Raw genomic sequence first — 13,348 nt, forward strand, 5'->3', positions numbered from 1 at the left:
AAAGTTTGATCAGTTTGATCGGTTTGATCAGATAGCAAAGTGATTCATTTATATAGGTGAACATATTCCCTTAGGGTATGAGATGTCCTTTCCGAGAGTGTAAAACATCAAATTTTTTTTATAAATAAATCGAAACAAACAGATGTATATAGTCATATCTGTATATTTATTGAAATTATACACTTTAACTTTTTAATAAAGGGATATAAATCGGATGTGTTCGGAGCTAAAGGGATGGACTAATCTAAGGCCGAGAACCATACAAGTTATAATGAAAACAAATACTTAATTAATCCAGATTTTAATTTAGACCTAAATTCCGATTTTGAAAAGGTGCATTGTTCTTTAAAAGGAACTCAAAACGTAAAATAAAAGAGAGGGAAAATTATTTACTATGTATCCCTCGTTGACATAAGCTATGATACTTCCTGTAATTTCACTCTTGTCGAAATTTTGTCGGTTGATCCTATTCGACAGGAAGTGTGGATGAAAGAGTGTTTATAGTTTTCTACAATACATATTGTAATACAAGGATAAACACAAAAAGTGGGACCAAATTTTTAACAAAAAAAAAAAAAAAAAAACAAGCATTTCAGTTTGAATTTTTAAAATTTCAAATTCTGACCAATCATCGTTTAGTATAAAAATTTCGAATTCGTTTAACAGCTAACAAGATTTTTTAAAACATATTTTAGTTTAAAAATTATTATTAAAAAAAGAATTAGATATAAAACTAAAAATTAAAAGTTTTACTTTACTCGACACTCCGTATTAAAAGTTAAATTTGCCGAACCGTGCACGAAACCGGTCGGTGACGTCACCGAGTCCACACGTCATCAGCGTCTGCACGAACGGAGCAGACGAACTATTTGCAAAGAGGACGCTGGTTACACTCCCGACTCGAACGACGTTTTATTTTATTTTTTTATTTTAAAGTTAATTGTTATCGCTTACAATTATGTGGAAAGTGTCGTGAAATGCTAGAAAATGTTCTCGACCGACAGGGATCGTTTCCACAGGGCTGCTAGGGATGGTTATTTGGATTTATTAAGAGAAGCCAACAGACGAGATTGCAATGCTCCAGACGAAGATGGAATGACTCCGACTCTTTGGGCTTCCTATTACGGAAATTTGGACGCTTTACGATTATTGGTGGGCCGCGGGTAAGTTGGAAATTTAATAAACAACGATCGGGCGTTTAATATTTAATTAAGGGTTTCTTTTATTAACGCGTCAAGACTTGGTGGGGCCGATTCGAATTAGGGGGCCCCCGCGTGTCATTTCCTTCGGGGGAGGAATATTTTCTTATAAAAGATTCGTTTGCGGTCCCTGTTGGTGGGACCCCGAACCAATCTATTTAAAATAAAAATGGTGCTTTATCTTATGAGCAAAAAAGGCAATTTTCCCATAGGATAACGCGCCACTGTTAACACAATTACACTTGTAGAGTAGGTGTATCATTCTGTATCAAAAATGCACCTACTTAATGATAATTCTAACCTTGTAACGTATACAGAACGATAAATAAATTTATGGTAATGTATACAGAATGATAAACCTATGGTCAATGGCGCGTTATAGCTTCATGGGGCCCAGGAAATTTGAATTAGGGGCTCCACGTAGGTGTTGACTTCAGACGTTTTCGGGAAAGTTTTTCTTATAAAATATTAGTTTGGGCCCCTGGCAATTTTGCCCATAGGATAACGCGCCACCGCCTACGGTAAGGTATACGGAACGATAAACCCAACTGATTAATTTGCAACTAGTTAATGTGTAGGATGGTATATCGGGTAAACAGGTACACCATTCCGTGATACACGTATTATAGAATAGTGGAATTATTCTATGTTAATCTATATAGAATTATGTATCATTCTATATAAATTAACTATTCTCTACGTTAATATATAAATTATTATTATACCTTGTTATACAAATAAACAGTGACCGATTATTCTATAAGTAAATTAATTGTTTGCTTGAGTCGTCCGAGCTTAAGTTACTCCAAGTAGAAAAATTGTATATTAAATTTTATTTATAAATATTAAATGGAACACTCAATGATCCCGAAATCAGTCGGAATTTTAGGAGCATCGCACGTGTTAATTCCAAATGACATTAACAAGTAATTAAGTTAACTTTTTCCCCATTAACGCAGTTTTATTTGTAGACTAAGTAACAATTCTGTAATATATTTATTATAAAACGAATATTCTTTTTATGCATGGTATTGCACTATTCTGTTTATAGAATGGCGCAACATCAATGAGAATAGATTTGTGCACTGGTCCATGATTCTATAAATATTTTCACGTTTATAGCTTAATACGATTATTATATATATTTACAATTGTACAGATTTAATTGATAAATGTCTAAGCTAAAAAAAGTCGATAATTTATAATTTTTTTAGTTGTAAAGTTCGAAAATAATTTTGTGTATAAACACGCCCAAAGTAATTAATTTAATGAAAATGGCCATCGAATTTCATTATTTTCCGTTAAATTTTAACAAGATTTAAAGTACGTACAGTACATTAACTGAAGATTCTTTATCTTACCACAATCTCAACTTCTGAATGAGGAAATGAAACGATCACCCCGGGCAATTCTGATCAACTGCTTTTTTTACGGCCCTTTTTTCTTTAAAAAAAAGAATTAGTTTATGCACCTTAAATTGGAAATTAATATTTAGTTTATTACGCATTCAATGTATCTTATAAATAATATATATTTATTTTTAATTTTATGGTAATTATCAGATTTATTTAATCTGCTTTTTAAGACCTTTTTGTATTACAAATGCCGGCTTATTTATATTAAGCCGGAATTTACATAAAGGCTTTAAAAATTTACGGAATGAAAACGTTTTAAATATATAAATTTTTATAAAATATTAAAAATTATTTCAATGGTCTAATTTACGTGACATTTAATGATAGGATTTTATTATAATAATTATGATTTAAGTATATCTGTGGCCATAAATTTTGTTTCAGGATATACATTTTAATTAAATTCCCAATTTTCCCGAAAAGTTGAATATTAATTAACATTGAGTATTAGTTTATTTCCTTGTTTACAATTAGTGGTCGTATAGTATTTTAAGCGCCGATTAATTAAGTACGCCAATTAACGCAATTAGTAGTCTCGTAAGCATTGGTCTATGAGCCTGTCGATAAGAAAATTTTAAATGTCTTGCCTTTTCGAAACGTTTTGTAATCTTTTAATTCGTCTTGTAGCTTCTGTTACGTAGCCAATTTTTCCGTAATTATAACACAGTTCATTTTTATTACGATTTTTCCCGTAAGAAACCGTTTTCGGATACTGGCAAGTAAATGTACACATTTCCCAGACAACGAAAAGCCAATTGACTCAGCAAATATACGGTTGACGAACTCAAATTCCAGCTGAACTTATAACAGGATTTTGTTCACATGTCTGAATAACAATCACATTTCCTGCTATTGTGCAGAATGACTTAAACGCACACGGACATTATAATGTACAGTACACGATACAATATGATATGTATGTGATATATATTGTACTGTACATCAAATTCTACGTATATTTCTAAATGATTTTTAATCAGGTGGATAATTTCTACGGGAATTACACGAAATCTCATGAAAAGGCCATGCTTATTACTGATGTTCCACATTTAGAAAAGCACCATATTTCATGTTAGATTTCTGGGTGCGATCGAAAGAAATAGAGCGTACCGTACACTCCGTAGAAGTTACATATTCTTAGAAACAAGCTGGACGTGATTTTCCAGCATTTACCTCGACCGTCATCAGTAATGTCGCGGTCACGTCATCATCAGTCACTGTTCCTGACATTTATGTTCTGTTTATTGTTTGAAAGGAGATTTGTTCAATGTGAATCTAGTACACGACTTCGTTTCTAAGACACCTCTCTCGATACAGAAATTATATTTAAACATTATTATTTTTTTCTTCTTTTACTCTTACAATCGGCTTTCGGCACGGTAGAATTACTATGAATAGACGTTACGTGAAAGAAGTTTATCAAATAAACTGTAGGCCCGTATAATAGATTAAAATAATTCTCGTCCAGCTTTTATATGATTTAAACATTAAAATATAAAAAAAAAACCGAGCAGTTGTATTCGAAGAAAAGAATATAGTTTGAAAAAGTCACGATAAAAAAAATTATTTGTAGTTTAGATGTAATATTCGGCACATTGACCTTACTTGACACAACCTTAAGAAACGAGTAATTTCAGTTCATAAACGCTTCGTACTGTTTCTGGAAAACGTACTCTCACTTGCATTTGATAGAGAATTCCATTTTGTTTTCATTTATCTCGAATGTTAGTAGTAATCGACCGTTTCAATTGTATAAATAGATATACGGAAATGATATTTTTACTAAAATATAAATGTATTTTCTTTGATAAGTTTAGTTTAGAATTTCCCCGAGTTAATTAACCTTGACATCTCAATTTATAATTTTCGGGAATAACAGTTATTTCTCGAAATGTCCTACGCTTGTCCAATAGGTTCTGCAATACTGAGGGCATTTATGTCTCACTTGGGTGCACGTGATCGCCAGACCATGGTTCATGGACACGCCTCGCGTCGTTGACATCACTTTCCTCTTCATCTCTTTTACCCATCATTCATTTGTTTTCCATTTAATACACCCGATACCGGATGACAATTCTTTCTTCAACTCACTTGTACGAATTAAAATTCCGGTGTATTATTATTCTTATTATTACTTTTCTGTACTTAGATCTCACGGTTTGCGTATCTAGAGAACGTCTGGTTCAATACAAATACACAATGTCTCATATAAAAAGTATTATAAGTGAAGAAACATTGCATCAGATAGAAAAACTACACGAAATTTTAATTTAGAGCCAGAATCGTTCGAGATGGACTCGCGTTTTCATTCGGAGATTCTCCAATGCTGCAAGTCGAAAAACTTCCGGTGTCCTTTGTCCCCAGCTTTCTTTTTCTAGAGTTTGCCCAGCATCTTGACAAGAGAATCATCCCATTTGAATGGTGGTCTGCCTGGTCTTCATTTAATATCTCACGGGTACAGTTAATTTCTCACTCTTCAAGGCCATCCAATCTTGTAATGTGCCCTTCCTATTAGCTTGCGACAAAATATTATAAATATAAATAATAAATTATAAAACATTTTATATATGACGCTTAACTCTAAATGAATATTTAATTTTTGAATTACTTCAGAAGATTGGTAATTATATTTCATAATTATTTACAGGAAAAGTGAAAGCGATATTAAAAGAATTAAAACTGAAACGTTGAGAAAATGGGATTTTTAATTAGGCTAAGTTAATTAAAATTAAAATAAATTATTTTTAAATCGTGTAATTCAGTAATATTAACTAATAGTGTAAAATGAATTTAATCTTAAATGTGAAACGTTTTATATCCGAGTCTAAATTCACTACATATTTAATTATTATACAGCAAATTTATTAATATATTCACACCAGTTAAAGAAGAAAATAATTTTGAGTATATATTTAATTTATAATCGTTATTCTAATTCGAAAGTATTTAAGATTTCATGTCGAAAAATTTCACACGATTAATGTACAGTACAGTACAACGAAAAAAGTTATTTGTATATTAACCTAAATATTATTAAAATTATAATATACAGTAGTCGAACCTCCGAACAACGGCCATTTTATATGATCCTTTCAGTAGCCGTTGTTCAGGGGTTTGACTGTAAATCCGTATAAAAATAGACTCCAATAATAAAACTAATAAAAAATTATGTCGTCATTGGACTAAAATCTCGGACGAACTTATCATAAGTTACAGAAAAAAAAAACATTCACCCAAGGAAAAAAATTTATTTATATTTAATGCACCATTAACCAAATTTTGTCGAATTCGTAAAGAAAGCATTGTGGATTATCGAGTGACAGTTTTTGTCGTCAGAAGTGAACGCTGGAAAATAAACGATTAGTGTTCTAATTGACTTAACCGAGTCGTCTCTATTAGTCTCAATTATGACAGACAAATTTCGATTGTCAATTGTGTTCTTTCAATGACAGTAATCTTTTTCGTACATCTGAAAATCTGTTTTGATTTTTCGTGCGATAACGTCGTAAATCGCTCTTTATGGACCACTGCCTTCGCACAGGAGGCACGTCCGAGTTTCAAAGTTCCAAGCGCTTTTATACATTGTTTATTATTAAAAGAATTACTGGATACATTTTCCCTTATAAAAGGATTGAATAAAATGTTATAGAAGGAAAGTATGTGATGAACTTTGCTATTTTGTAGTATCGTTTTCAAGCTTGTCAATTGTTACAATGGATTATTATGTAGCACAATGTTTTTTTAGATTTCATTCTATTAAGTCAAAGTTTAGCAAAAAGCTTCAATTATTCTAACGCGTATATTTTATTAAAGGATTAATCATCATCAACCCTAAATTCTTAATCTTTATTGAAGATTAAACTTTTAATAAAAGAAATCTCGATAAAACAGTATGGATTACCTATTATTAATTCCTAGGCTCACCTCGGTATTTAAGTTAATATTTAAAAGGTTTGGGAATAATTTAACTAAACGACGAATAATGTTTTTTTACTTCTGCTGTTAAATAGTAATATCCAGCTGAAATATTTTGACCTAAATTTCTATCTTATGAAATGAACTACACAAACGAGACCTTTTGTGCAGAAACGGGACAGGTTTTGGCCTGTTTATTGTTTGGAAGAGTTTCAAAACTTTTCACGTTACTGGCGGGAAAATTAACTTGCCAAGGCGATACGTACGTTATTTTCTATCTAGGTCGACGACAGTCATCGCACGACCTAAGAAAGGTCGGTTTAAGCGTAAAAGAAGTTGGGTGGGTTCGTAAATGTCCAAAAAGTTACGTCCGCTTTTCCCCCAATCTTCGCTCTGTTTCGTGTGTCCTAGAGATAAAGGAAAGTAGGACATATTTGCACTTTGCTTCACTCTTCACTCTCTACCAGTTTATACGAAATTTCCTCTTGTGGTTTATTAAAACTAAGTTCCCTCTTGATAAAGAAGAACTTCGAATTTGATTTTGATGAGCTTGCGTGCAAAAAAGAAAAAAATAATAATGAATTAATTATATTTCTTTATCTTATCGGGACAGTCATTCCGTTTGACAGATTAACCTATTATTATTTGTATATAATTTATATTGGCACTATTTATGCTGTTAAATAAAGGAACAATTCTTAAAATTCTTATACAGGTTTTTTTTTATAAACATGCCTTACTAGTGAAGGTTTTTTATAAATTAACATTCTGGATGTCTGTAGATTCCTGAGTTTAATTTGTAGCGATTCAGAAACGAAAAGAAAGAAAAGGCTAGTTCTGTTGCACTCATTAGAAGTAATTACTGCATAAATAATCCAGATCCACAAAAAGTACGAAAAAATGACCATATTAAAAAATAATAATAAATTGTTCAGGTAGTAATTAATAATTCAACTTTTGCTACTAAGTATTCTCAAACTTGAACTACTTTCTTAAACTGTATAACAATCTTCTACTATGAATTTTTAATTTGATTTTCGAATGCAGATATTCTCGTGTGAAAATATGAATTCTCTATAGTATTCAAATTTCTATTTTTATAAATACTTCGGTATATTATTGATGTGGAAGACACTATCGCATGTTCACCCATCCATTACTTTATCAGTCGATGTGGTTGTGATTATCGACGCTTCGACGGTTTCAAACAATGAATATTTTAACACGCGATCTTCTCAACCTTTGACTCCTGAAAGTTTCGTGCAATACACTACTGAAAATAATCACGTTCCTAATTTTTCATCGTTCCTCTAACAAATCTAGATCTATATATGGGAAGTATTTTTAATTGATCGTCCATTCATACAGTTTATTGTTTAAAATATTATTCTACGTTTCCTATAATTATAATATTTGTATAGATTTCTCGGCTATAAAAATAAGTAAAAACGATTTTATGTCAAGCTCTCTGACTTCACATTTGTTACATCTGGGAAATTTTTATTGCACTTTTAGTTATTTATTATAATTATCAAACTCCTAATGCTAAAAATGAAGGCTGTTATTGAAGATTCGTGATGGTTCCCAAGGAATAATGTGACATATTGACCTTCAGCGTGAAGAAATTATTCTGTAATCTACCAAGCTTGAAAAATCAAGGCTTCTTCATACCTACACCCAATTTTATAATAATTTCAGTAATCCAATCTTTACTTTTTCCCCCTGACATTGTTTTGGTATTTAAGAGGATAAATAGATGGTCACAACTGAATGATTATTGGAGATAACAAAAGTCATTGGACTTAACTAAAAAGCAAATTAAAGTAATTGCCATTTATAAAACGGGAATATTTCTGTATTTATTTAAGTGAAACAAGATGTAAAAATCATTTTTATACTTAAAAATTTATAACATCGTTGTTGTCATATTTTCAGCTGCTTCCAGGAAGATTTTTTTAATGGTAAATCAAATATTCATGCACTTAAAATTATAACTATTAGTTTTTATATTTTAGTAATACTTTATGTATAACTATTATTTAAAACATAGTCTAATTCAGTATCATAAGTCTAAATATTCTTCTTGCTGAGTTAAATTTAATTATTAAGTTATAAATTATTAAATACAGCAAATGTTTGTCCTTGAAGAACTTAAGTTTGTTTATTCAAAAATTAGACTCAATAAATAACCTAGATTAATTTGAATGCCAATGTTACTAGGTCATTAATGACAATAGATGATGGTACCTCTAATTAGTAATAACTTTGTATTGTTAAATCAATCTTTGACTTTAATCTAGGTTGAAGTAGATCAACTAGTATAACAAATTATATTTTCATGCTATGATTAATGATGATTGAGGTAGGAATATAATAAGGTTAGTAGATTAATTAATATGATAACAATTAATAAAATATTAATTTTAATTATATTTCAGGGGTGATCCGGACAAATGTGATCATTATGGAAACACCGCATTACACTGTGCAGCTGCCAATGGGCATATCAACTGTGTGTCTTTTCTAGTCAACTTTGGTGTCAATCTTTGGTCTTTGGACAATGATTATCATACTTGCAAAGATGTAGCTGCAATGCATCAGAGGGATGAAATCCTCAGGTATTTAGATGAAGTGATTTCTAAACAAAGTGCTCTCAATAAGAAATTAGTTCAAAAATTAAAAGAAAAGGCAATCAAAGATGCAGAAAAAAGGGTAAAAAATTATTCAAAGTTACAAACAAAAGCTGCAAGAAGAGCAGAAAAAGAGGAAAAACATCTTGAAAAGCAAAGAAAAAAAATGTCTTTAAATGAAAATGATCAACTTCCAACAAAAAATATTCTAGTTGGATTAAAAAGGGATTCTAAACTCCACTTCTCACCTACTAAATATTCTGAAATTGTTAATACAAACAGTTCTGTAACTAGGAAAGGGCTTGGAGCAGTTTCTAAACGCGTTCAACACAAAAAACAATCTGCATCGACAGGAGGAGATTTTAAAGTCAGAGAGAATACAGATGAAGAAGGTAAAAGATCGGTTCGTTCTTTATCCGGATTGCGTAGGGATTCCGAAGTGATGTACGTTCCAAAATACGACAGTCCAGCAGGACAAAGACGGCACATGAAAGATGTTTTCACAAATGAAAAAATTCCCCGCGCTAACAGTGAACCAGACTTTATACATGCAACAGATTCTGGTATTGGCGACGATGTTGCTTTGGCTGAACCAGCAAGCATATTTGAAAGACCGGGTTTTGGTAGCGTAGCATTTCGTACTACTCTGCTCTCTCTACCAAATCCAAATCAGGGAGCCGACGGTGACGATTCTGGCAGAACTTCAGAAAAAGGTTCTGACATTAGGACTGACGACAGCATAGGAAGTGCTGGCAGTTTAGCTCAAAGAAATGGTCAGATGCCTTGGGAAGATGATTTGAGGTTAGATGAAGATGAAGATCTAGATACATCACCTATTATTATTTTCCTGGCTGCTCATGGACTTACAGAATATATTCCTCTATTTACTAAGGAAAGAATTGATTTAGATTCACTCATGCTTTTAAGCGAAGATGATTTAAAGAGTTTGGGACTTCCTCTTGGGCCAAGAAGGAAACTAGGTAAAGCAATGGATCAAAGAAAAGCAATTTTAGCTTGTCCTGGTAATCTAGGTGATTCAAAACTTTAATTAAATTTGTTGTTACAAACTTTTTATTATTATTATTCCTTGGAATGCATTCTGCAGTATGTTTAACTGATTTTATATGCATTGAAAATTTCTGTACTGTATATGCTGGACATTTGGTGCAGATTTTTTGTTATTTCTTTTTAACATTAAATTTGAAATATTCATTAGTAGTAATTTTCTTTACTAGAATTACTACATTAAATATTGATCTAATTTTTTGCTTAAGTAGAATTTTGCAAATTAAATTCGTCCATATAATTGAATGTGAAATCAAACATAATATAGAATATGACAAAAATGAATTCAATATTATGCAGAAAATTTAGATTACTAAGCTAGGTTATTTCAGGTTTAATACAGGATCAGATTTACTCTTAGAAAATACCCCAATTTAAATTGTGAGAAAAACCTAGAAAGAATACAATTGACTTATTGTTTTGATTCACCGTTACGAGCATTGACACTCGAGTACGTAAAAATTGATCATTGTTCATTTCAAGAATTAATAAAAAGGGAAATTTTCATTCAGGGAAAAATCGTAGTAATAATTTTTCCTGTGATGTTTTTCCAAATGCAATATAAATATAACAGAGATTAACTTGTTTATTGAAGCATTTCTTTAACATATTCTGATTTTATAAAAATAGTTTGTCAAAATGATTATCATACGAGGTAAGTTGACATTATTAAACTGAAATTATTCTTTTCTCATTTGCATCTGAAGTTACTCTTTACATTTCAAATAATTTTCTTTTAATCAATTAATTTAAAATTTCTTTTAACGTAAGAAAATTAAAAAATTATATCTAATGATTTTAACAATGAAAATAATTCCTTTAATAAATTTCAAATTATTTCAAAGAATCATTTATTGATAAGAGGCAGTATTTATAGAATCATATGATTTTATTTTGATACAACTTCTATAACATGAACTTGATACAAGTTCAAAAATCAAATTCATATAAAAATTCCCATAAAAAATGCCTTACTTACTGCTTCATTTTCATAAAATTCAGAAAAGTTTTAGCAGATTTGATCGGTTTTTCGGTCATCAAAACTTTTCCTTAAACTCGAATAAAAATCAGATAACAATTTCCTTTTTAATTAAAATAAAAACGCTGATAAAAATTCAGTCAGTGTTCATTTCATATTTGTAGGAATTTAAGGAAATTAATTACATTTTTAATTGTATTTTACTTAGACATTGTTTCATCAACAAAAATATTTTGTTTCCGTAGCAACAGATTTCTAACAGTTCATAATTATAATTCACTATTTATATTATGTACAAATTATAAAGAAAAAATTGTCGAGGCTAGGAATCCGTTTGCATCGTTCCCTTTAAATAATAATATCCAGATTTACAGACACAATATTCCTGAAACACAGAATAGATTCATTATTTTATTTGATTTCAAATTAATTATGTTGAATTTAAATTCAACATACCTGGACTATCTGTTTAAAGTCGGCATTCGACAATGTTTCTCCGACTTCATCCAATAACTTCTTTTGTAGCGTCGTTATTCGAATTTTTGCAGTCTTTGCAAACAGTTGCACCAAAGCTCCACGAAACTATAAGAAAACTACATTTTAACCTTTATCCAAAAATTGTAATGTATAATCTTACTAGCATACCTTATCAAGATGATCTCCAAATTGTGTTAAGGCAAACAGTGATTCTGCATTAGTTTCTTGAGGCCACTGAAAAATAATTCAAAATCAAAATGAAGAAATCAGGATATGGATCCAATTCAAACTACTTTTGTTGAAACAGAAACTTCCTTAGATACTGAAATGCATTTGGGTGATGGCTGGATAGCCAAGCTATTAAGTCGGCAGCCTACTGCTGCGGGTTACCTGGGATGGAACCCAAATGGGTTGAAAACCCCCGCAAATTTCCAGGAGTGGTCCGTTGGGTCCCATCCCTTACCATCCAGCCACCCCGCTGTGGTACCTACAGGGCAAAGAGAGTTAAATAATAATAATAATAATAAAAATAAAAAATAAAAACACTTAGACACCACACCACCTATCATACGATTAAGATCCAAAAATGCTAAAATTTTATGCACAAAGAAAAGCATTTTGAATAGAATTTATGCTTGAGAAATTTCCTTAACAATGTGTTAACATAGTAGAATACATCACATAATTACACTTAATTAAGTGACACAAAATTAAATCTTCAAACTAAAATTTTAATTAAAACAATTTAACTGGGATGAGTAATTATTAAATTTTGAAATACAGTCAAACCTGTTTTTATGCAGTGGATAGGGACCGCATTAAAAAAAAAAACAAAAAAAAAAAAAAATCGCACGAAACTACATGAGTGGCTATAAAAAATAGTTTTCGCAACACAATTAAAAAAATATTTTTTTTGTGCGGTCCCTATTGACTGCATAAAAAAAGTCTTACATCGAAAATAACTCGAAACCGTACGAAATAACTAGGAATTGCTTTTTTAAACGAAATCATGACGAGGCTTGGCAGCTACTTGGAATCTCGCCAAACCTTTTGGAATCTGATTTAGAAAATACGTAAATAATACAGTACATTTACCTTCAATTTATGCTTTGAAATGAATCTTATCTTAATGGTCCAGGAATATGAAAGCACTTTGAAGGTTTAATTAACGTAATTAAAACAGACGTAGAAGTTATTGACAACAGATGTCAGCACTTGACTGCATTGTCTTGTCTATCATCTGTTTTACATATTTTTGTCCAGGTGGTGTTTCATTGACTTAAAAAATAAATTATTTCATTTTTCGCATATTCATGAAATAATATTGCTATAATAAGTTCATTTATGCTATAATAAGTTTATTTAGCTATAATAAGTCAACGTGAGACATCACAAAACACGAGACTAGTCGCCAACTATACCGCACAAATAAAAAAATCGCACAAAAAAAAAGACCGCATAAAAACAGGTTTGACTGTATAGATTAAAATTTATAAAATTTTACTCATCACAAATTAAAATTAAACCTTCACAAAAGATCAAATTACTTGCTATAAATGCAAAAAAATTCAATTAGAAATAAATACTCAAAAATATTGCTTAATTTTAAAGTTTTTTTAAATTACATTAAGTGTCTGTTTTCAACAATTGAATGTTAATTAAAACACT

At 30.7% G+C, this 13,348-nt stretch overlaps 2 protein-coding genes across 2 annotated transcripts in view; one reads left to right on the forward strand and one right to left on the reverse strand.

The window, feature by feature from the left end:
* Positions 1–852: 852 nt before the first annotated feature.
* On the forward strand, positions 853–10,409 carry Sans (SAM_USH1G_HARP domain-containing protein Sans). The gene is made up of 2 exons (XM_067265782.1): positions 853–1,163; positions 8,968–10,409. Exons 1-2 carry the CDS (start codon positions 988–990, stop codon positions 10,205–10,207), a joined length of 1,416 nt encoding a protein of 471 aa, XP_067121883.1. The 5' UTR covers positions 853–987; the 3' UTR covers positions 10,208–10,409.
* A 975-nt stretch (positions 10,410–11,384) lies between these two features.
* Polr3E (RNA polymerase III subunit E) overlaps positions 11,385–13,348 on the reverse strand; it is a 38,805-nt gene continuing 36,841 nt past the window's right edge. Inside the window, 3 exon segments of the mRNA XM_067265779.1 lie at positions 11,385–11,588; positions 11,660–11,785; positions 11,849–11,914. Of these exon segments, the coding sequence (XP_067121880.1) occupies positions 11,526–11,588; positions 11,660–11,785; positions 11,849–11,914 (255 nt within the window). The 3' untranslated portion in view covers positions 11,385–11,525.

This window comes from Centruroides vittatus, unplaced genomic scaffold (genome assembly GCF_030686945.1).
Source record: "Centruroides vittatus isolate TY-2023 unplaced genomic scaffold, ASM3068694v2 contig_2460, whole genome shotgun sequence".
In the NCBI taxonomy this organism is placed as follows: domain Eukaryota; kingdom Metazoa; phylum Arthropoda; class Arachnida; order Scorpiones; family Buthidae; genus Centruroides; species Centruroides vittatus.

What these genes read in the sequence shown, in the direction of transcription:
- Sans (XM_067265782.1), top strand. Translation starts at nt 988, where the DNA reads ATGTTCTCGACCGACAGGGATCGTTTCCACAGGGCTGCTAGGGATGGT. An exon ending in CGATTATTGGTGGGCCGCGG is followed by an intron (nt 1,164 to 8,967) that starts GTAAGTTGGAAA and finishes ATTATATTTCAG; the next exon opens with GGGTGATCCGGACAAATGTG.